This window comes from Pyrus communis, chromosome 17 (genome assembly GCF_041283825.1).
Source record: "Pyrus communis isolate YQ-2024b chromosome 17, ASM4128382v1, whole genome shotgun sequence".
Lineage (NCBI taxonomy): Eukaryota > Viridiplantae > Streptophyta > Magnoliopsida > Rosales > Rosaceae > Pyrus > Pyrus communis.
This window is the reverse complement of record NC_142581.1, coordinates 12,349,483-12,374,044: the sequence shown is the minus strand read 5'-3', so window position 1 is coordinate 12,374,044 and position 24,562 is coordinate 12,349,483. Positions and strand designations below refer to the sequence as shown.

At 37.5% G+C, this 24,562-nt stretch overlaps 2 protein-coding genes across 5 annotated transcripts in view; both read right to left on the bottom strand.

Annotated features, from left to right (window-relative positions):
- Positions 1 to 6,819: 6,819 nt before the first annotated feature.
- On the bottom strand, positions 6,820 to 11,042 carry LOC137708082 (uncharacterized). 2 transcript variants are annotated; one of them, XM_068447072.2, is made up of 12 exons: positions 10,523 to 11,042; positions 10,334 to 10,436; positions 9,932 to 10,055; positions 9,771 to 9,791; positions 9,483 to 9,548; positions 9,187 to 9,225; positions 8,984 to 9,064; positions 8,816 to 8,863; positions 8,669 to 8,719; positions 8,495 to 8,563; positions 7,686 to 7,931; positions 6,820 to 7,419 (listed from the first exon to the last, which is right to left on the bottom strand). In XM_068447072.2, exons 1-12 carry the CDS (start codon positions 10,812 to 10,814, stop codon positions 7,168 to 7,170), a joined length of 1,392 nt encoding a protein of 463 aa, XP_068303173.1. In that variant the 5' UTR covers positions 10,815 to 11,042; the 3' UTR covers positions 6,820 to 7,167. The 2 variants fall into 2 exon arrangements, with proteins under 2 accessions (XP_068303173.1, XP_068303174.1); XM_068447073.2 differs by lacking the exon at positions 9,771 to 9,791.
- An 898-nt stretch (positions 11,043 to 11,940) lies between these two features.
- The window catches only part of LOC137708714 (vacuolar protein sorting-associated protein, putative (DUF1162)), a 28,058-nt gene continuing 15,436 nt past the window's right edge, over positions 11,941 to 24,562 (bottom strand). Inside the window, exons 24-46 of one of the 3 annotated variants that reach the window (XR_015958361.1) lie at positions 22,731 to 24,304; positions 21,508 to 22,601; positions 20,823 to 20,951; positions 20,592 to 20,741; positions 19,637 to 20,209; positions 19,491 to 19,562; positions 18,952 to 19,410; positions 18,629 to 18,812; positions 17,745 to 18,531; positions 17,548 to 17,664; positions 17,060 to 17,333; positions 16,532 to 16,645; positions 16,342 to 16,425; positions 15,900 to 15,950; positions 15,633 to 15,816; positions 15,232 to 15,554; positions 14,811 to 15,152; positions 14,656 to 14,719; positions 14,249 to 14,395; positions 13,744 to 13,848; positions 13,561 to 13,671; positions 13,307 to 13,481; positions 11,941 to 13,143 (exon numbers count right to left, since the gene is read on the bottom strand). Coding sequence is in view for 1 of the 3 variants with exons in the window: in XM_068447846.2 (XP_068303947.2) it covers positions 12,455 to 13,143; positions 13,307 to 13,481; positions 13,561 to 13,671; positions 13,744 to 13,848; positions 14,249 to 14,395; positions 14,656 to 14,719; positions 14,811 to 15,152; positions 15,232 to 15,554; positions 15,637 to 15,816; positions 15,900 to 15,950; positions 16,342 to 16,425; positions 16,532 to 16,645; positions 17,060 to 17,333; positions 17,548 to 17,664; positions 17,745 to 18,531; positions 18,629 to 18,812; positions 18,952 to 19,410; positions 19,491 to 19,562; positions 19,637 to 20,209; positions 20,592 to 20,741; positions 20,823 to 20,951; positions 21,508 to 22,601; positions 22,731 to 24,304 (7,798 nt within the window). In the remaining 2 variants the exon portion in view is untranslated. Of the gene's footprint in view, positions 13,144 to 13,306; positions 13,482 to 13,560; positions 13,672 to 13,743; positions 13,849 to 14,248; positions 14,481 to 14,655; positions 14,720 to 14,810; positions 15,153 to 15,231; positions 15,555 to 15,632; positions 15,817 to 15,899; positions 15,951 to 16,341; positions 16,426 to 16,531; positions 16,646 to 17,059; positions 17,334 to 17,547; positions 17,665 to 17,744; positions 18,532 to 18,628; positions 18,813 to 18,951; positions 19,411 to 19,490; positions 19,563 to 19,636; positions 20,210 to 20,591; positions 20,742 to 20,822; positions 20,952 to 21,507; positions 22,602 to 22,730; positions 24,305 to 24,562 lie in introns of all 3 variants that reach the window. The other 2 variants (XR_015958360.1, XM_068447846.2) reach the window with 2 other exon arrangements.

The following is a 24,562-nucleotide window of genomic DNA, read 5'->3' as shown; positions in this document are numbered from 1 at the left end:
ATGATTTAATTACCAAAATAATTGAATTAAATGACATAAACAGGGACGACAAGAGGGACGCAGATAGATTTTTTTTTTTTTTAATATATTTTTACATTAATAAGAGAGAGAGTTCAGCAAATTTACATAATAAGCAGCCTAATTTGGTATCGAAATTGTTATCCACCAAATTTGAACTTAAGACTTCTCATTTCTAAGTGAAGAAGAATACCACCAGATCGTAATACTAAAACGCAAATAAATTTAGATAAAGAGAGGAAATGGGTGTTTTTCGAGTGTACTCCATCGCTCAAAGCTTTGATTGACATAAGTGCCCCTTTTTTCATCCACATTTTCATCAAAAATAATATGTTATCCTTTCATTTTTATCTCTTTTATGGTCTCTCGCTCAATATATAGTGATATTTTTCTTCTCAATATGAGGAGGTGGTCCTCATTCTTCCCGCTTCTAAAACTATGAGTATAAGAAATTTTCTTTTTTAGGAAACAAAACAAATTCAAAAAGCAACTGAAATTTTAAAAGACAGTTTATAAGCATAACTGCATGCTTAGCACGTGTAATCGTGTACTTATGCGCACAGTTATGCGCGTGTAAGCCCAGGAGGTTAGTAAGTATAACAATAAATAATAAGTTTATATACTTGGAAAGATTTGAATTCATTCTCAATAATAATTCAATCTCACATTTCTTCCTCATAAAAAGAGGAACTCATTTCAATTGTGATAATAACGATATGTTTATCTATACTAGAACGTGTACTGAAATGATTATGAATGCTTACTTCCATTGTGTTTAATTTTAGTTCTTGCTTCCATTGTGTTAATAATATTGTTATAATTATTATGATTCCTAACTTATTGCTTCCATTGTGTTAATAATATGATGAGGCTGGCAACTTCAACGAAAGAGAGGTTCTCTCAAAGATTCAACCGGAAGATATCGAATAATATAGACCCTACTTTGAAAGGAGTCTACCAATCAGAGTGTCTTGCTTTAGCAAAGATGTAATGAAAGACATGCCCTGGTTAACAAAGATGTACCAATCAGAGTGCCTTGGTTCAGCAAAAACCTACCGAATCACACTCCCAGTTTCAGTTGGGATGTATCAAACTTGATCTTTCTAAGGAAAGGTACCAAACAAACCCTCCAATTTTGGCTAGAATTTTCCGAACTCTATTTGGTTTGTCCCCCTTTTGATTTTGGAATGTGCTTGAAGTTCACACATACTTGTGTCCCGATACTTAGGCCTGAAAGCTCAAATATACTCAATGACGAGTCTGGAAGACTACCCACAGTTTGAAGTTTTCTTTACGTGCTTTCATATAATGTTTCAATGTTACATCCGTTTTATGTTTTATATTGCATATGTACCTGTGTGTACCATTTAGGGCCATCTCGTAGAATTTGGGAGTCACGTGCGAGAATTTTAAATGGGGCCTTCTTTAATATAATCTTTTGAGAAAATACTAATTTTTGTTTTAGACACTATACAAGGGAAATGATAAACACACACCCTTTTAGCTTCTCATACACATACGTTTAATCTTGTCCGCTGTTTTTGTTTGATTTATTCAATTCGATACCCAAAAAATAAAAATAGCGTCCGATAAGCTAAAAATAGTGTGTGAAAATCACCTACAAATGAACAAATCTATTATTAAAACTAAAATAAACTTTAAAACTAAAGCTCATCATCAATTAAGAAACAGTCAAGTCAAATTCATAATACTAAAAAACATAAAACATCTAAATTTACTTTGCCAATTCAATCAACAATCACATTATAATATATGTTAAATGCCTTACATGAATCAAATTGTTAGCACTTAAATCCAAGTAATTGAATGATCTCATTTACTTGAGGATTTACTTAAAGCGGTATTATGAGTTATGGACATATGAGAGGAACTAATCCAATATTCTTTTCCCTATTAGATTATTTTCTATTTATTTATTATTGAAGAAATTTTGTATCATAATATCTATGAGTTGAAAAAAAACATTGGTGGCTTGATCAATTGGGCCCTGTGCAATGGCTCATATTGCTCATCCTCAAAGCTGACACTGATTCCCATATGGTTGTTATAAATACATGTTGAGTGAACATGTGGTTCATTCCAATCTTGAAACCAAAATTTTCGAGCATGCCATTGAAAAACCTGGGGGTTTTCTAAAGAAGCGCACCAACCATGTTGAGAACTTTTGATCTCCATGTTGTAGATCTATTAAACAAACTATGCCCCTAGAAGTTATAGTTCTATTTATAATGCTTGTGAATTCTATTCAAATCACTAATTCATGTTTTGGTTATGTACAAAATGTTGAACATTGCTAAACTCGATTTCATCGCTTTGGAGGTATCTGGAAGAAACTACCTCAAGTGGATTCATGATGTGAAACTCGACCATATTGCAAAGGATATTAAAGCAACCATCGAAGCTGAGAACGAGACAATTGAAGTTGAGAAGGCGACTGCAACGATCTTTGTCCGCTGCCACATGCATGTTGCATTACAAATTAATACATGGCAAAAGAAGACCCTCAAACTCAAACTCTCTGGCAAGCATTAGCTCATCGTTTGGTCACTAGAAGTTGATCACTTTGCCTGCAGCTAGGCACGACTGGATTATTCTGAGATATAGGATTATAAGTCTATGAATGATTATAACTCTGAAATATACAGAATCTAATCATTGCTCAAGTATTGTGAAATTGAGTTTACTGAAGAGAATATTATGGAAAAGACCTATTCAACCTTCAATTTTTCAAATATTGTTTTGTAACAACAATATCGAGCACAAACGTTTACTAAATTCTTGAATATCATATATGTCTTGTTGACTGTTGAAAAGAACAATCAACTGCTAATGAAGAATCATCAAGTCTGACCCACTGGCACTAGAGTTGATCCTGAAGCACATGCAATTACTTTATATAATATTAAATGCCATCAAAGGCAGAGACGACATAGCAAGGACCTTAAAACCAAGCTTGGGGAGACATAACTTTGGCTAGAAGAGACGAGATGATCGTAGGCATGATTCCTTTGCTCTCAAAGCCCAAAACCTTCGAAAGTAAACCTAAAACTGCCAAAAATCCTCCTGACCTTGACATGTGCTACCATTATAGGTTGTCGTACCACTGGGCTCATGTGTGTCGTGCTCTTAAGAAGGTCATGGAGGACTATCACACAAAGAAGAAAGATAGAATGACTAACTTCACAAAAGACAAACTATGCCCAAGTCGAGAATCATGCAAATACAACATTGAAGACATCTGACATCTTAGTTTAGTAGGGAGTGCTCGATGTTACGTAGTTACGACATAGAGCTAGGGCCCTTTTTGGTTTAATTTGTGAACAAGTTTATGTTTCTGGATTTTGATTTGGTGATTGTTTCATTTGGTTTTAAGTTTGGATATATGAATGAATGTATGTTTTCTCAAATATGTGATTGATTGAATATCAAGTTTTAATTTCTTGTTCATGTGACAAATTCAATTAATTTATCTTTAGATGTGTGTTTAGGCAAGTTTGTTATTTGGTTGATAATCTACGACGCGTACCATAGTGCCTAAGCGTAAGTACTTTACTAACTTTATACCTAAGTTGACACATTTGACAATGCTTTCAGGTTCATCTAACTTGATTGAGGGACATGACACTATGCTCCTAAGGTTGTCCAATGGTATTTAATTCACCATTAAAGAGGTCTTATATTTTCCTCGTTCTAGTAAAACGTTGTAGAGCTTTAAGGATATTCGAGATAATGATTATCATGCTAAAACCACTAACGAGAATGGAGTGGATTATCTTTGCATAACTTTCTTTGAATATGGCAGTAAGTATATTCTACATAAGATGGAATGCCTTCCGAACAACCATTCAGGTTATAGAGGCCCACTATGTGGCCGGCTTGCCCCAATTACTATGTTTCCTAGTCTTTACTCTCTTTGGCATGATCGTTAGGACACTTAAGTTATAGTATGATCTGTCGTATACTTGGTTCTTCACATGGGCATCTCTTTATTTAAAATAAGGACCTTGTGCTTTCAAGCACACCATGCCAAAGCTTGCTTTTTGGGAAAATTAAATTCTAGATAATCCCCTACAAAGATTATTATTAATCTTTCATCTTTTCTGCAAAGAATACAAGGGGAATTTGTGGACTAATCCAACCACCCTGCCAACCATTTAGATACTTTATGGTTTTGGTTAATGCATCGACAAGATGACCACATATTTTCTTGTTGTCCACAAGAAACACTACATTGCCAAGCTCCTAGTGCAAAGTATGAAACTGCAGGCTCACAAATCCATTTTACCCCCACAACAGGCTTTCCACTTAGTCTATTCACCAGTTTCCAAATGCTATTCTTTTCAATCATTGAGATTTCTCTTGCATTGCTTTATTCCAAGCTTGATCTTGTGAGGCATCTTTGTAGCTTTCTGGATCAATCACATTGAGTTTACATTGAGTGAACACATCTTCCAATTTTCTTCACTTCTTTGGAGTGCATTCATAAGTTTCAGTGAGTTTTTTTTTTGCTTTTTAAGACTTGTCCCAAAATGACGTCGTTGATTTCACTTGAACTTCTTGCATTTGCAAGACTTGGCTCACTTTCAGTATCCACAGAGTGAGAGGTCACACCAGACACATTTGCACTTGAACTTTCTCCTATAAAGTTGATCCGATTGGATAACACTGAAGAGTTTACGTCGAAAACTTTCGACGACTATTGCATTTCTGTGGGTATTGAAGTTGAACATCTAGTTCCCCTTGTTCACACCCAAAATGGTCTAGCATGAGCTTTCGTTAAGCGTTTCCAAAAGTTGCAAGGTTCTTGGTCATGCGCACCAAGCTACATGTTTATGCTTAGGGCTATACAATCTTACATGCAACCATGTTAGTTCGCTTGCAACTCATTGCCACCCAACCTTATTCTGCGTTATAGTTGGTTACTGCTTGATATCTCGCACTTAGACAGTTCTAAAGGACGTCAAGTTAACGTCGAGCAAGGATGTGCCAACCTTAAAAGACAGTTGGCCACCTCTACAAGGCCACTAGTACCTCGACAGTAGCTAATCACACGTACCTACCTTGAAGCGTGGGAGACCCATTTTGTTCAAAGGATTCACATCCTAGGAAGGGGAAACAAACAATACAGACTAGTCAAACTAGTTCAAAATCATATCACTATCTCATCTGGTCCATCACATGAGGATATTCTAGATTATGGTAGTATCTTAGATGATACACAACCACCTCCCGAGAATCAAGAGATTTCGGTCCATTTTGCTAGCTTGGATGTGTTTGGATTAGAATGAGGTTACCGTTGACGATGCCTTTGCATTTACAATGGCTACCAAGATTCTGATTAGCGATGGCATCAAACCTCATTTCATTGACGAATGTCGATGTAGAACCAATTGGTCAAAATGGAAGAAAGCAATTCAAGTTAAACTTTGATTCCTTAGTGAAGCATAAAGTTTTTGGACATGTTGTTCTAACTCCACCTAATGTGAAGCATGTTAGTTATAAGTGGGTGCGGATGAGAATAATAAAATAGTGTGTTACAAAGTACGCCTTGAGGCGCAAGGCTTCTCTTAACGCCCTAGAATTTACTATGGGTATACTAATTATCTTGTAATTGTAACTTTCCACTACCTTATTAGTCTGGTAGCTTTTGAAACACTAAATATGTAGCTCATGGACTTGATCGCTACGTATCTTTATGGGGACCTAGATACAGATATCTACATGAAAGTTCTAAAAGGACTTGCATGGACCGGCTCAAATAATTCTCGACCATAGAACACTCTCACTATTATATTGAGACGTTCGCTTTAACTCACTTTTTCTTCTTAAAACTACTGGATTACCGCAACAAGGTTTTTGTGAGATTTTTCTTTTGATATGTGCCTCTACTATGAGACTCTCTTGTTAGAAACTATTGTACATGCAAAAGCTAAAGACAACAACCATTATCTCATAATGATGACGACCTAATGCGATTACTTCTTAAGTTCTTCATACTTAAGGGAGAGTGTTGTAAATAGTATTATTAATTAGGAATGTGATTGTGTAAACTTAAAGTATAATCCCAATAGGATTAGAGATCTAATCTTCATAGGTTGTATTACTTGAAAAGCCAAAAAATCTATCATGATTAATATAAATAAGGGTACAAGGCCAAAGGGTAAAGAACAATTCTTTTACACGTGAGTTCTTCTCTCTCTGCCGTCCCCCCATCTATCCACTTTCAAAATATAGTTTACAACACAACCATTCATTAAGTTCCCGTTTATAATAAAACCGTCAGATTAGTCTGGCAAGCATTAATTCTCCTTGGGGAAGAAATTGTTCCTTGAAAGTGTCCGTTTACTCCTCCTATATGTTGAAACTTGGAGATTTTATTAACCAAACTGGGGACTTGGATTTGGATACGATTTTCTGGTCGATTCCAATAACTAAACCATGTGCATGTCAACAATTTCAACATTTCCAAATTTGTCATTTTTTCTTTTTCCGGATCATGAATGAACGAAGAACCTTTACGTAGAACATCAAATTTCCTTTCCCAAAATAGAAACGAATGAAAAAAAAACAAACCAGTCTGCCACAAGGGCAAAAGGGGAAAGAAAAGAAGCATAACCAAATGTGGGACAACAGAAGGCCACAACAAAAGCCAAAGGAGACTACCTCATCATAAAAAGGTCAAAGAAACTAAACTAAGATGGTCCGGAGAGGAACTTCCACGACACGAGTACAATGCCATCGTGTAAGTTTCTCTCCACTCGAGCATCAAAGTGCAAAATATCACACTAACTAAATGGCTGTATTAATAGAGAAGTTACCAACATTAGCTGATTGCCATATGAATTGGTAAGGAAATTTACATGGGAAAGGCCTGGGCAGACAGACGAATACAGTTTTAACAAACAAGGAAAATACAACACTCCCACCCTCTTACCCTTCCATAAATACCCTTAATTTCAAGTCAAAATTCCAAGAATGGCATGCTCCCATGGATATCCAATATCCGGGCATGACAGAAGGTTAATGCAACCACATATTTTACCAAATCTCCCGTCGTGTCATAGGAATAGTTTACCGCACCTCTTTCCAATGAGTTGTCTGCAAGACGAAACATGAGCGGCAAGAAGATCAATTGTATGATGCAGGTCTAGGTTTAGGTGGTATATAAAAAGAATTCCCACAGTCGATTGGCGTATGCATCAGTGGATTCCACCTATCAAATATCAATCGGCCTCCTCGGCCAATTCTTCCTCGGGATTTATAAGGTGGTGTGGCTGCTCCATTTGTTACTGAAGAATCTGATGGTGGTACAATGCCTGCTGCTGCCAACTTCTCTGGAACTAGAGGTCTTGTAAATAACAAAACTGGCTCAAGGGGATCCTACATGACGCCCATCCAACAGTTAAAATTCACTACTGAAACTCATATTCTGACAAAAAACAGAACAATTCAAACCTAATCTACAATGTGAATTAATTTCACTAAAATTCCCTAACAAACTACCACATATTGAATTAATGACAATGACAAAACTTCAGCAATTACTTGTTGATATATCTGCCCAGAAGAGAGAAAAAACAAGAAAGGAATGGAGGTAATGGTACAGCAGATAGGTAATCTGATTCACAAAAAGCCAAAGAAAGTACCATTTTATGAAGCCACCCTTGTGGTGCGTGCCGCCGCCTAAACTCTTGCTTCATGGTTCCTGTAGGAGCCATAATTATGTTCGAATCTGTTAAAGGCGGATTCGGTATTGCAGGAGGCCGCGTGCGGGGCCGACCGTTTGAAACATCATCTGAATCAACAAACTCGTCCTCGCTTGAACCAAATTTGCAAGATACAGGTTGAAATCCAGGAAGCGCCAAGCTATCTTCCAGGAGCTCAGTTTCATGCTGAATAAGTCATGCACCAATCAGCAACATATATTAAATTTAAACCATTACGAATTACATAGCCCAGAAGATTTACTGAAATATATGCATGATGGAAGGCATAACAAAAAGTAACCAGCAACAAAGTTTTCCTTTTCCTTCACCTTTTTCTACCTTCTTTTCCTTCACTTAACTTTATTTTCTTTTGAGATGAAAGAGTATTTCATAAAGAAAAATAAAAGGGAAAAGCTTTGAGCTTCAGAGGAAAAAGCTTTGAGTTTCATAGGACCATGTAACTGTTTCGAGTATCAACTACTAATTCCAGCGTCCTCACTTACAATAAAAGAAAAAGGTACAAGGAATTGACAGACAAATATCCAGAATAGGAAAAAATATAAAAACTAATGGCATAAACTAACAATTGAAACATCACACACCCCCAAAAGATAGACCGATTCCAAATAAAAATTGAGATAAAAAGTCAAACGGAATGAGGAGATTGTCAAGGCCAATATTAAAAAGAAAGCTGACTGGGATTTGCCATCGTTAAAGCAAACCAAGAGAGTAACAAGCCCTCTGCATACCTTGTACTTCATTTGGATTATTTGAAGACTAACTTCATTCTCCATGACTTCCCTCTTTTTCTCTTCTCTCTGCATACAAATTATACAGAAGCAACCAGCTGCAGTGAGGACAAATTCATGGCAAGATGAATATAACACCACTCAAGGAAACTTTAAACACTTCAATAAAAGCACCTTGATTAAAGCCTCTACTATGGTCTTGGCTTGCTCGAGGTTGCGCCTAACCTGAGAATAGTCAATTCCAAAAGAAAAGCCTGTGACTGTGATTGTCAAATACATATGCAACTGGAAAAAAGAAATTATTGAAAAAGCAATACCAACCTGGCGAAGCTTTTCAAACGACTGCACATTATTTTCCCTTCGTTGCATCTAAGAAAAAGACAAACAATTAGAAAGAGATATTTAAGAAATGTGTAAACAAAAACATTTCATTAACTAAAAGACGTCGCCTGAGGAAAAAAGAAAAACACAATCAAGTTTGTATTGTACCCTTCTTGTGTGCAGTCTGTGGGTTTTCTCCCTTGGTCTAAAGACATTGTACGGGTTGGTGTCATTAACCGGTGGAGGAGGCTGTAACAAAAATGTAGATGAGAATCGTAATGTTAAAGTTTTATCACAATGATGAATAAATGATATGCAAGGACATCTAGGCAGGTGACATAATAAGCACATAATCAAGAATTAAACCTAACCTGCAAACGCCGCAAAACAGGCTTCTGCCAACGTTCACGCTGCCAAAATTGAGTGAAAAGAATACATATCATCAGAAATATTAAAAAACGAACAATAATTAGACTGGACTGAACCACAACTTATTGTGTATATCATGCAAATCAGTGAATATCAGCTGCTTGTTCAATAATGTTGATTATTCTCCAACCCACAAGGAACAGAACTCACTGGATATTAAACATTTCTAGTTGACTAATTCATTTCCAAACAACGTCATATATCCTTTAACCTCTAAAGCTTGGTAGATAATACACACCTTCTCTTTCCAATAATTATAAACAGACTGGATAACAGCATATCTGAGAGACTGAGATTGAAGAGCCTACAGCAAAAGGAGACAAAATTCTATTAACTTCGAGAAATGATTCAACACGGCCAAAAGTTAGAAAAAATATGCACTTCAAATGCAACCATAAAAGATCACTTGTAAACAGAGAAATACAACTAGTAGCTTTAATAAAAGACGACCAGAAATTATCTTTTAGCATCTTCATAAATAGGGAGAACGGCAACCTTTTCTGTTTAGGAACATGATACTACGTACCTCAGTCTCATTTAGTAAGACCTAACAAGAACCAAATTGACAAATATAAATGAATGATGCCACCAGCAGTTGGATATAGCTAATGAATGAAAAATAACTTTTAACATCATGCATCAATATTGGTCAATTCATTAGGAAAAAGAAATCAAAACGCACATCACCTCACTAGCAACATCAAGCTGTAGAAGTACAGGGATTGGTGAAGCAAGAGTAGGAGTTATAACTCCTGCTCTTTCTCGTGCCTTATGGTCCAAAACCTCCAACTTAAAAAGAAGACTTTCAAGCCTGTATGTGTGAGAATACCTTAATGATCAAAATACCATCATCGATCGAAGAATAAAGAAAACTTGATTAAAGCTACGTCAAGATTCAATCCTGGAGGCTTGATTCTCGACATATTCCTCAACATCAATTTTTTTTTAAACTGCGCTTATCAAATTACATTCTAAATGGAAATGAAGAGTTAGAATGTGATTAATTGCTGCTGCTTTCGTACAAGCTAATTCTATTGTCCTAAATTACTTGATAAAAATGGGGACGTAAAGGGTAGGCAAAGTGATTACTTTTCAGGTGCAAGAACCTTCTTCTCTTTGTTCAACTCATACAGCCAGTCCTCATCCTCATTGTCTAGGTCATACTCCACAAACTCTCCGAGCTCGGCCCGAGCTGCAAAACCATCGAAAAAATCGTCAGCAACGTAGTACTAACAACAAAATGGCGGTAACAAACGAGTGTGAAGTTAAAAACAAAACCTCCTCTCGCGCGAAGGTAGGAATTGGGCTGACCAAAAGTGCGAGAATAGTCCCTTTCATAAGTGTCAACAACAACAAACTGAGGAGTGGGTATTTCGGGGATGTATTTCTTGGGCGCGGCGGGGGCCGGGGGCGCCTCCGGTTCAACGGGGGGATCGGCGGCGAGGCGGAAGAGCTGAGAATTGCGGGTGGAAGTTGGGGTGTCATCATCTTCGAAATCCTTGACGGATTTGACAATGGGGAGCTTCTTGTGGATATCAACAGGGCGAGGCCTGAATGAAAGTCTACTCATTTCGACCTCTGTTCATATCTCTTCAACCCCTTTACGGTTCCGGGAAAGAGCGAACCAGGCAGCGGGGGATTATTAAGGAAAATTAGGGTTTCGAATTGGGAATTGAATGAAGAATTGGGATCGATCAAAGGGTTTGTTCTGGTGTTGAGACGAACACAACACCACTGCTTGGTTTGGATTGGAGTGGATTGGATTTGGGTTCAAATGTTTTGGGCCCAATTTTGACTTGAAAATTCCCGTACATTGAGGCCCAATCATAGCTTTCAGATTTACTACAATCTTTTTGTGGGTCCATTATTGTCATTTGAAATTTTAAGCAAAGCATTGGTTCCCCCCACACACCACATTAACATTTTTAACATAAAGTTAACGGACTTAACGACATGTGATAATGTTGGACACAAAACATGATTTAGAGGGCAAGTTGTGACAAAACAATTTTCAAGGGGCAATTGAGGACTCAAAACACTTTCAGGGGTAATTAAGCTTTCAATTTTTTAAGTTTGATTGAGTTTTAAGTTAGAGTATTGCTGTCACTTAGTCCTATGGTCTAGTGATATTCCTCTTCACTTGCAAGTGAGAGGTCTTAAGTTCGACTTTCGTCAAATGTGAATTTGAATCACATTATTGCTACCCGCTAGTGTAGAAAATATGTTTGTTAAAAAAATGAAAGTATATTTAGTTTTTCAAAATTTCTTGTTTGTGACCCAATTAATGTAAATTTTTTATTACGCCACTGATTGATTGAGATTGATCTCTTGGTTGGCATTGGTGACACTGAAACAAAAGAACACAGACAGATCTGTCTTTTCTTGGTCCTATTATATATGATGCCCTAGAGATGTTGAATGAGATCCCACAAGTTATGGTGGCTCAAGTTATTGCCTTATTTCAATTATTTTTTTCTTTTCAGTTTTCGGAGAGAGGGAGAGACGCGGGAAAAAAATAGATGTGCACAAGGAGAAAAATAATGTGTGATTGTCATTTTCCATCCTAAGATTTGTATTGGTATTGGTGGTACAACATGGCTCAAGAGCTCGATTGGGAGTATCACTTGACCTTCCATGTCATTCTCCAACAGAACACACGAAAACCAAGAGATCAAAGACAACCGAAATACCAGAAATAGACAAGAACAAAGCTTAGGCATAACCACCTGAACAGGTGAAAGACAAATAACCGTGTTTTGAACTCATTTGGTTGTAACTGCTGACTAACATTTATATACATTAAATGGTTCACAAACAGCAAATATACAAGTGTTAAATATGAAGTAACCTATATCTCTATACTCTACAACTTTTTCTGTAGAAGTTACCTATCCAGTATCTACCACAAAAATCGAAATTCCATCTTTTGCATTGTGCAAGACATCATCACAAGGGGAAAGGTTTGCTTCGGGCATTCTCAATGCTGTTTTTTTGTCGCGAGAGTTCAAAAGCAAAATGCATCGAACAAGTGACCTGTTTCTCACTCCATTCGAAACTCAATCCCTTCAAAACTGTGGTAAAGAAGCTCAACTCTCTACCTATTTGCCACACTCCATTGTATCACACATCTCGTGATCTCTGTAACAAGTCTTCTGTCTACTAGTGTTGTACGAAATTCAATCCTTCAAACAAGTGTGCTCCGCCACTGAGTTATTTGATGTTACTTCGTTGCAGAACATACCTACATCCCCACCCGTGCTCCTTTCCTAATTCTATTGCAGACAACAAAATCTGCAACAAATTATCTGCATCGTCTTTGCGAGCCAGTTCCAGGTTTGTCTGTATGAGAGGAACAGTAGGATTGTTCCAACGAACTGCCCGTGTTCCACTGCTGCTTTTAGTTTGCTGGTTTTGCCGCAAAGGGGCATCTGAACTGCTTCCGACTATATGCACTATTCCTTCATCACAGTCAGCATGTATAACACTCTCCAAACGGATTTCAGATTCAATTACCCAGTCAAGGTCAGCAGGAACACCTCGAAATTCAGGCTTGCCTAAGTCCACCAGATTTGAGCAGCTAACAATCAATACAAGCCTCTGTGTAATGATGACAAATTTACCAGCTTGTCTAAGTTCCTTGCACAAGACTAAAATCTCATCCTTGAGCCTCAAACTATCATCCACCTCAACAAGCACTGAAGTTCCAACAGCATCTTCCCAAGAATAAGGTCTTAAGGGGAGTTCCCTGCTTAAAGGCCTTGGAAGACGGACTCTTAAGCGCTGTTGTCCCATTTGATAGAGCCTACTCCGATTTCTGATACTCTGTGCAGTTTTTCCAGTAACTTCAAGAATACTAGCAGCCGGTTTTGCTACTAGTCCTGTAATACCTAAAGCTATGCCTGCACCATAGACATGAAAAGCATAAAAAGCGTTGTCAAGAGCCAGGCAATCAAATCTTATCATGTGGATCTAAAGGTGATAGCATCGTTTCTTCCGTGAGCTGCATATCAACATGAAGGTAAAGAAGAAACACAATGATTACTGCATTCTACTATCGAATACCTGAAAGGACACCAGGAAGGCCATGTTTCTCAGCTCCTTTAATTGGTGATTGAAGAAGACCTGTGAGTCCCTCAAATACTCCATTTATCACACCTTTAGAATGAGTAGCAATACCACTCTGCTGCTGTTCCACTTCTGAAACAGCCTGGTCATCAAATGTAAATGCCACGATTCCCTACAAATAGAAACCCAATTAATAATGAAAAGATGAAAATAATCTATCGGCCACCAGGATGTTGTCGACATGCAGTTACCTTGTGCGCAGCTTTGCTGAATTGTGTGGCAGCATCACTTATAGCGTAGACAGTGTTACTTAAAAGACTGGTGGTGCCTTGTGCCATGCCAGTAATTAGTCCAGTGGGGCTCTACCCAAAAGAAAAAAAACATTATTATACCGATAAATAGGACAGTTGTAAAACATATAAAAATAAACTTACCAGAAAAATGCTCCTAGCAGGCACTGACAAGAAATCTCTAATGCCAAGCCCCATACTCCTTGCAAATCCCATGGGATTGCCTATAACACCAGCAGAACCAAACACCTGGAAATATACAGCATAATAAGAGCAAGTTAAACATCATACTGAAATTGTTATAAGCCCATCAGTCAATTTATGTTCTAAGGGAGGAAAGACAGAAAATTCATTGCAGGACTCATCTACAATAATATCTATTAGGTAATTCACGGCATGATGTGCTATATAACATGTAGACAAAAGCTAAAAAAGTAAAAAGACAGCAAGATACATTGAGGACTATAAATAAGGCATTACTGAGAACCGGCAGCTCTCCAACAAGAAAAGATAGCAAACAAATAACTGCCACTAGAATCAGGGGGTCAATGTGATTAACCTGTTTAACTAACCAAATGTGACTCACAGTATAAAGTTTCTCGCTATTACCAAGTCTCAAGAACATTAGTAGAAAAGTTTTCATACTTACCTTATACATCTCATGAAGAAGTTGCCGAGTATAATGCCTTACAAGGATCTCTTGAAGGGACTCTGAACTAGCAATTTGATGTGTAATTGTCAGCTGCTTGAGATGAATTCGTGCACCCTCAACATCAGCAAGAGCCATAAGACCTCTCTGTAAGGCAACCAAATATGATTTCACGTGTTTTTTGAATCATAGGATAGAGTTGCTGCTGGTAGATGTGGGTGTTTGTGTGTCTCTGTATCAAATGCATATATTCTTCTTACATGAAATCTTCACATTCATTACCTCAGCCTTTGCCTGTGATTCAATGCATGCGCAAAGTTCCGACAAAATATTTTCTAACTTGCATTTTATGTGATTACATTATCTACTTTGTAAAGCTTCTCTTAGGACATCAGTATACTACTTACATGGATAACAGATTCTCCTGCGGTAAGAATCCCATTTCTAAGCATCCACGGAGCACTGGAAAAGCTGTGCAGACAAAATTCATAGCTTGTCAAATGGCAACTTTTAATACAAAACTAAGTACACAGAGGCATTTTCTTATTGATTAACCAGTCACCTTAAGGTCAAGTTGATGGGGCCAAAATCAAACACTTCGACAAATATCTTTTTCTGTCTTCTAGCCAATAGGTAAATTTGCTGCCATGGAGCTCCAATTGGAACAATTGAAGGTAGAGAGAGTCTCGGTTTGTGGTTTTCAGCAGAAACAGGAGCAGTCATTAAGTGAAGTTGTTTCTCTGTTGCAAAGGAATCCATTAAACCTGAGTCATTGATACGAGAGCGCAGGAATGGATCCGACAATGGAAAAACTCTACTCTGGAACCTTGAAGTAACATTTTTTATGAAGTCAAACAGGCTTAATATCAATTCTTGCTCCAGCTCAAGACAGAAGTCAGCAACTCTGCACACATTAAACAGAGAAAAATAAGCACTGAAAGCTAATAAGTTATCATAACTCTTTTAAATGCAGGTATGCATACCTTAAGCTGATATATTCAAACGAAACCAATGAGACATCTTTCTTCCTCCATTTTGATACAGCAAGGTAGAAAACAGGTTCGAAAGAGCTGTGAGAAGTCCTTTGAAGCAGTCTTTCACTTATTGGTTTCATGGCGTCATCCTTAATCGCATGGCCAATTGGATTGCTTTTATAATCACGGTCAAAGGACAGGATAACAGGATATGGGGTAGAACGCAGTTGGTTATCAATTTGCAATGATGTGATTTGCAAGGAAAGCTTTTGTTGATCCAAACTCTGTACAAGATCAATTCTAATGTTCTTTGCACTAGCAAAAATCAATTCCTACAAGAGACAACAGATGAACATAGTCTGAATAAGCTCCATGGAACCTGAGTAGAAGATGTGATTTCGCAATTTTACCTACCTGTGGATGAATATTGATCATGGAGATACCAATGTGTTGAATAACAATTGAAATTCTTTCCATGAAACCTACAACCTTGTCCTGTTTCTGTTCATGTTTCCCTTTCTCTCTCAAGTGAGGAACAGTTGGATTCGTCATGTCACTCACAACATGGTAACTTGAATCAATAACATGGAGGACCTGCAATAAAGGAAGGTAATCACAAAGCTCATAAAGATAAGTTCTGATAGTTCGTGGCATGTGCCAAGGTAATAGAAATGAACCTTAGTTGCTCCCTCAGCATGGACAGATAAATGCAATGTCCTCTCAGGTTTCTGGTGGCAAAAGTTAACACAAATTAACTTTCACATAAAATGTAGAAATCGAGCTTAGAAGGTGAACCATATATATGAAGTATGTGTGGTGATTCAATACATCGCCATAAGAAAAATAATAAATACATAAAAACAAGAAGAAGAAAGAATCCAGCAAGAACTCAAAACAGCCAGAAAAGTATCGTTAACATCTCACTAACATGTAGTAACAGGCTTAAAAAAGTTAACTATACTGTGCTGAGTTACGCAAATATTCTTTTCAAATTTATGTTGATTGGGACACACAAAATAGATGTCAGAAAATCTTGAAACCAACAGGCAACAATGCTGTTCCCACACTATGAATTTGATTGTGCTAAGCTACGAAAATTTATTGTGGGAAAGTAACAACCTCAGAAGATGATGGTACTTGCACTGGACTGTACTCTTTCACATCATCAAGAGCGTATGACCCCAAAACACGCTTTCCGGGTACCTTACAGCGTCCAAATTAAAAAAAAAAAAAAAAAAAAAAAAACACCTCTTTAGTAGACAGCATAAAATATTTATTGTTACAATTCATACAAGAAAAAAGGGTGTACCTCCATGGTGAGACGGTGTGGATAGCATGGTTCGTCCCAGGCATAAGGGCAAGATGTGTAAGAGTGAACAATTGTTTCAAAAGTTTCACACCTCTGCTGGTAAATCCTTAGCCTCTAAAAAGTTCCAAGAAGCACAACAAAATTGTTTCAGAAAAAGGTCTGAAAGTTTAGAATGCAAAAATGAGTTCACTAAGCTTTAGCAAGCATGCTTCACTCAACAGTACAAACAAGATTGACAACAATGCATGTTGGCATTTGCTTATGGCTCAACAAAAGTTTGCTGCAAACCAGATAATGAGCTAGTAATATAAAATAAGACTGCCAGCAATACTATTGAGAATAATAAAACTGTAAAACAGATAAACTAATGAACTCAATGACAATTGAGAAGCACGCCTCAACCCAAAGAAGCAGCATAACAAGAATAGGGAAGACAATTCAACAAAACAGCCAAACTCAGACTCGGAGTACTATGCCAACTATTGTGGGATATATTCTAGTTTTCAGTTCAATTATTGTTATACCAACCTCGTTTGAAAAATTATCAATTCTGTAGGGCATGTATCCAGTCTCATCATCTGATATGAGAATCAAATTTGTCCCAGAATTTCCATGGAAGTTTCCAATAATTTTTTCATCTCCTGGAGAGACATCAGCATTCTGCACTTCAACCCGTATCATATTTAATGAACCAGAAAGATAATTCCGCAATTTCACTTGAGTATCGCCAAGATGATCAGGCAAGAAGCCACCTGACCAATGCCATCCAGGTTCATCGTAACGGATGGAAACCAGTAACTCCCTGAAGAAGGTTGAAATAAGCAAGAGGAAGAAAAATAAACAACAACAAAGCCTTATCCCACTAAGTGGGGTCGGCTAGGAAGAAAAATAAAGATAAGAAACAAAAAACGTGCATGCGATATCTAATGTATTGCCCACCTTAAATTTTGAATGTGAGAATGGAGTCAACCAATTCAACAAAATCAAGACGATTCCGCATGCAAAAGGTAATTTACCTGGCTGTATCCATCCAGTGAAGATGAGAATGTTCTCCTATGCCTAAATGAAAAACGATATCAGTCCCTTTTTGCTTATAACATAAGTCCTTGCTGCATGCATTGCTGATGATGTACCTGCAAATTTAAGAAATTTTAGATACAGAAATTAATAACCATAGGAATTAAAACCTTGGTTACTGAGTAGTTATTGTTACCTGGGCTGGAAAGTGATGGCACTTGTCCTTCCAGCAAATGGTGCAGCAACTGCACTAGATGTTACAGACAACATGATTGCTGCACTTGATGATGGATGTGGAACAAGGACGGTGGTTGAATCACTAGGTGGAACAAGGGAAAATGGACTTGACCATAGAGAATTTGGTATCTTTTCAATTACAAATTCAGGCAGACACCTACTTGCTCTAACCATAACTTCACCAGCAGAGGAATTGGGGTTAGGTGAGAACATGCATGCCCTAGCCCTTCCACGCTCAAAACCATTAAAATTCGAATCTTTTACGGTCAACTGACTGCTTGAACTCGATCTGTTATGTGATCTATTAGAAAGAGAATTTTGACCATCTAAATCACTTTTGCTACGGTCTAAATCCCTTTTGCTCGAAAACTCATGAAGATTTTGTTCAGAGTTCGATGGATTCAAAGGTTTGCAAAGAAATATTTCTTTGTGTGGATTCACATTCTCTCTAACTGAGACAACATGACCTCTTGAGGAAGAATTTCCTAGACCATATGAATCCGTAGCACGCAGATGATGGCTAGAAGAAACCATACTGAGACCATCTTTCTTGTCCTGAAGAAGCTCTTGTTCAGCCATATGATAACAAGAAGGAACTGTACAACTTACTCTCATTTCACTGGAAGCATGTTGAATGACAAGAGGGAAACCAGTGCAATTATACAACAGAAAGGGAACAAAAATGAAGAGTTCCCTGGCACCAGAAAATGCATCCAACACCTTTTCCACGGTAACATATGCAGGACCTAAACAAAGTAACACCAAAACAATTAACAATCTTACCGAGCATAAGGTAATACGGTTACTTTCAACAGAAGCAAGCACTAACAGTAAATGAACTACCATTTGATGAGTCTGTATAAAAGGCCACAATTTCAGAAAGTGAAAACTTGGCTCCACCAAACTTAGCCATTTTACAAAATGTTTCAGTACGAGGAAAATTCAAAACAGCTGGTTTGAACCCTTGCATATGGATCTCAAGTTTCAGGTGATGTGAAGGATCAACATTATGAAAGGAAGTTTCCACCTACAGGACAAAAGATCAATGAGAAGAGCCTCTTGAATAATGGTATTAACCTTATGAGGATGGGAAAAAAAATGAAAAGTAGCACAGAACTCCTCATTCAGCTAAAGGAAGATCTAATTAACATCATCACACTACAAACCTCTGAAAGAAATGCAGTCCGAGTAATCCCACCACTTTCTATCGTCAATGTCACTTCCTTTGGAAGGTAGTTATTAACTACTAAAGGGATACTGAGAGTCATTTGGTGAACGAACTGCTTCTTTGATTCATCTAACTTTTTCAATCTTTCATCACGACTCCCAACTGTTTGGTTTAGACTACTCTTGAGATGTGAAGTCTTCCTTGACCTAACAGATGAGGGCAACCTGATATTTCGAATGGAAATGCAACAACGAAAGGGATCACTATTTGGATGAGCTGGATAGCAGACAAAGGACTTAAGAAATCCAACTTTAGTCTCCTGAGAAAGCAGGTTTGAAAGGTTATAAACTTCGCTCCAGAGATAAGAATCTCCAACTGGACGCCATCTAATCCTACCAGCCTCAGCCAAATGGAGAGGCAGTGGCAACTCTTGACCAGGGTATAGTGGATCTAATATCTGAAAAGTAGAAAACATTTGACATTGTTAACGTATAAAAACTATACAAGTCATAAAAATGGAAAATATTTTTGTCCTACCATAGGGGCAACACCAAATGGAATATCAAATCGCAGCTCAAGTGGCGTTGAAGTTGAATTTGAAAGTATCACCTGCAAGTGTATATAAGTTGTAACCAATACCCGACAAACATAAAATTATGTCATACGTTGAGTTTGTATTATACCGTTGAGTACAATCGTATTAATTTGCTGTAACGCTGCACTGAAACATCAAATACAACTGGAACAACAAAACCACCAACTGTATTTGTTCTATTATTTTCCATATTGTCATTGTAAGCCGTTGAAAAGTCAGCCTCAAAGTAGGTAAGTCCTACAAGATCCATTGAGATAGGATCAGACGATATCGATGATCCATCAAATTGAATGGTAATGTACTGATGAGCAACCCCATTTGCCTTCTGCTCAAAAAGCCTCTCAGAAAAGTGTGCTGTCTTAACATTAATAAGTTGTTCCTCAGGAGTATCATTGATATAGATTGGAATAGAGGAACCCGGTTGCACATACTTTCTGTTCTTCATCTTTGAGACATCAAACACACCAAGATTAACTGGGCCTCGATAAACGTCGTATACTAGAGGCAGAGATGTCAAATTTTGAAGTACATAAGGAGCGTATTTTCCTGCATATGTATATTCAGAATAAGGAGAATTTAAAAAATTTTGGCTTTCGGGAAGATCATTTGGACCCATCAGAACCCAAGCATCCTTAATCATCTCAAATGCCCTGAAAACACACTGTAATAAACGATAATGAGATGGGTTACAAATATGACAACTTAAGATAACCAATATAATTCACTAAGTGAAAAACAAAATATCAAAATTAGTGGGGAATGTTGCATGGTTTCAAAGGTCAAGTATAACTTGTAAGTGGATCATCTTTTCAGTCTCAATAGGTATTTTCAACAATATATGAACAAGCCCACATTTCGCTCCTTCCAATGTGAGTATTTAGTAGTCCAGTTAATGATAATGTGATTTACATTCAAGATATATGAACCAAACAGGTGCTATGTTCAGGTTCCTCAATAACACCCTTGATAAGATTCATGAGACTTTTAATTGAAATTTTCTGAAAATAGATCTAAATGTCAAAGGAATTGAAAGGAATTCACACCTCTATTAGGGATTCAGTGAAGTTCAGATTAAGGTGCGCAGGCGATTTGAGATTGACATCTGTCAACATGGAGCTGTTGAGACTCATCTCTTGCTTTCTAATCACATCAACCTCAAACTTCCAAGGCTCGACAAAAGGCTCCCAGAAGACCTTTATCCATTAAAAGCAGGAAGTTATGAGATATCATTCTTGCTGAAGTAGAAGTGAAAGTAATGGTTTGTGAAAAAATACCTTGTGAATGTTATTGTAGTTCACTTGAAGGTCACCACTGACTGAACCTTCAAGGCTTTTTTGAGTCACATTACCACAAAAGAGGATGTTACCCATAAGAATTTGAAACAGCGGTCCACTACAACTCCACTACATGAAGCCAAACAGGAATTATCAGCATGGAAAGCATCATGCATTTAGTAGACAGAATAAAGAGTCCACCATTTAATACTGGGCAATCAATGATATCAAAAATAAAAACCTTCAAAGGAAAAACAGACTAATAATCTTTGTGAAATAAAACAAAAGAGGACTAAATAAAATTTCACAAATATACGAACTAAACTGATAGTAACCAAAATTCACTGTTCCCTGTTTAATAATTAGAATGGCCCAATAAAATAAGACTGCCAATAAAAAATTTAAAATCAAGATGTACCTACACGAATAGTATTCTTTTTCTTTTTGCATTTTCTCCTGGGTCACATAAGCACACTAGAAGTTGCATAGTAAAGATTCAAAATGCCCAGCATACAACCAATTGACAGTAAAATAATTAGCTTCAAGAAATAACCAAATGACCCAACTATTATGATTTTGCTTTGCAGAAAAAAAGGGCACAAACAACACAGGGATAAAATCAGATGATATGCATATTACCAAGAAAAAAAAAAACTAATAGCTTCAGTAGTCAAGGTCAGCATACCCTTCCATCACTTAGAAGAAAAGAAACCTTTCTAAATTGGACTTTAAAAGCAATTCCACCGTAAGAAAACTGAGAAGGCCCTCCTTCAGAAACAGTGAATGGTACGCCATGCCATAAGTGGAGAATGCTGTGTGAAATCCATACATCTAAATGATCACATTGAGCATCTACTTCAACATGCACAAGCTCATTCTGGTTAATCTCAGCTTCAAAAGTACCCTGACATATCTGGAAAAGAGGCCATGATAGAACACTTTTGTCCTCGCTTAGCAATACGGTACCATTCAGTTTTTCCATGTCAGACTTGACTTTCACACTTCTTGCATCAACAAAAAGTTCACTACGTTTACTGCATAAAGTAACCGCAAGGCATCTAAAGTTTTTTCCTTTGACCAAGTCAGATAAATCATTTCGATTACCCTCAACACGATCTTCATCTACCTGATATTCCCCCCCACCTTCATCACCAATCCAGACAGGAAAGTGAAATGTTACGCAAATATTTTCTGACCTAACAATCAGAACATCGGCCTCCTGCCTTAAGTTGTCAAGTGTAGTTGGGGATGAATGTCCCGGATAAGATTTCAAACAGTCAATTACATCAGTCCAGTAAGACAAATAAAACCACACATCAACAGAAGGCAAAGAAACCAGCAGCTCATTCCCACCTTCATTTGATTTTGAAAGAGAAAAATCAAGAACAGATGAGGTTGATGTGGATTTGAATCTTGCTAATACCACAGAACCAGGTAAAGAATATAATGCCAATGAGGAAAAGCTAAGCACAACACTTAAGAGAATGTCATCTCTCAATGATGCAGAACACATAAATTGCATTTCAGCCTTAGCTATAGGTTCTTTCAAGTCTCTTCTGCAGCCATTTAACTGTATCGACAATGATTTGCAATAGCATTTAACTTCTGAAAACGTAATGCTTGAAACAACAGGTGTAACTGCATTATTCTGTTCTAGGCACCTCTTTAACTGAAGAAACTGTGGAACATCAGATTTGAAACATTTCGATAAATCAGAAACTTGGGAAAATTCATTTATAACATCAATTAGTCCCTCAAGTCCACAAAAAAAGTGAGCACCTGTAAAGAAAAACAGAAGGGGTTAAAGTTTCATACATACATCTTCTGGTGAAGAGAACTTCATACATGCAGTATAATAAGATAATACTGAATGGTTTTGGTTCAGAACTTTAAAGATGAAACTCCTACCCTCAACCATAAGTTGACAGTGCCCAATCCTCGTCATGATACAGGTGGTTGAGGAACTTGATAATTCATTTTCGCAAGGTATCTTGACCCAAACGTCAGCACATAAGGGTACAACTAATGGAATGTCTACACAATCAGTATCTTGATCAAACTTTGAGACACTGCATTCATCGTCCTTGAAAGAGAGGAATGACAGGAGCAAGTCTCGTCCAAATAAATTCAAACAGTGATTTCTTTCTGAAAGTTTATGCCCGGGAACCCAACATTCAGGAGGAATATCCTTCAATACATTAGTTAAACTGCTGTGATGAATAAAGCTACAATACAACTGCTGAAGTCCTGCCTTTAGAAACTGACCCTCATTGCTTTTGATGGGCAATATCAAAGTACAGTCTAGTATCTCAATTTTATATGCAAGTGAACACTCATTTTCAGTTCCAGTGTAGTCATGCGATACGGTGACAGGCTGCTCAGTTGAATCTGAACTCCAATCAGGCAACAAAAAGTAACCAATTATTATTGCCAGATACTCGGGAGGTAAAATACAATATACATGCTGAATGCTGAAGCATACTTCAATGCAAGAACTCAATGGCCCACAGCTTTCTTTCCTCACTCGTACGTTTAAAATAGGAGATAAACTCGGGAGTGAGGGCCCCCATAGAAACTCACGTAAGTTCTGTGGCCACCAAGATGACGTGAGAACTAATCCCTCTGCAGAACTTAAGATGTCAAAGTTGTCTTCAGAAATGATTACAGATGAGTGAGATGTAGGCAGGGAAATTGTTCCAATGATGCATGAGGAATCATGAAAATGCACTCTGATTCCACACAGATCTAAATCAATAACAAATACAGTACCACTGTCAGCAGAACTCCCATCCACATCAGATGCTGCAGCAATAGATGTGGACTCTAATGGTGCGGCATGAAAATATTTAGATACCTTCTTTGTGTTGGATTGTGGACTGATGATTCTGCTGTCCTTCAAAGTGAAATATTTTCTCCAGTCGTGACTGGCATAAAGTAAAGAACTTTCAAGGCTACCAAGGGAACCAGAATTGCATAGTGTAACAAAAGGAAAACGATCTACAGGTATGCTTGCATGCTCACAGGAACCACTTTCCAAGAAGTTTGAGAAACCAAACCTTTCAAACCCAAAACCACCAATCTTGTTTGGATTCCCAGCATCCACAGATGAGTTAAAGGAGTTCATACCATAATTAGATGCACCATATGCAGCTAGCTTATCAAAAAATTCAATCAACAGTCTGATTACATATGGGTAGCAGTGGATATCAGTGTTATTCAAGCATATTCTACATTTTTGGCGAACTGACTCATTCCTAAGAGACTCATACTGTAAAATAAAGCAGGGTTCAGTATTTTCAATGTTTGTGGCAGAATCATCACTGCTGTTGCTAAACCCAGTATTACGTTGATGTAAAGCATTCGTAGAAGACTGATTTCCAGATGAATACAGAATATGGCTCTCACTTTCACCATTCAAAGGCAAAGTGGTACTTAATGCTTTCATAGAGATCCAGCACTCCTCAAGCTCTGTAAGAGCATATCTGCATGTTGAACAACCAAGTGTCAACCTCAAGCAAGGTGTTAGTGATCCAATTTAGGAAAAACAAATATGTAAATTTGCTGCCCAAATACATGGGCCACTAAATGTTAACTGGTTTCGACTATAAGGGAAAACACCCCCCCCCCCCCAAAACCTCCCCCGCCCCCAAAATAAAAAAAACACACATATGGCACAAAAAGAAAGGCAGAATACACTATTAAAAATAAATTGACTAATAGGCTTTCTCAAAATTGTCCGG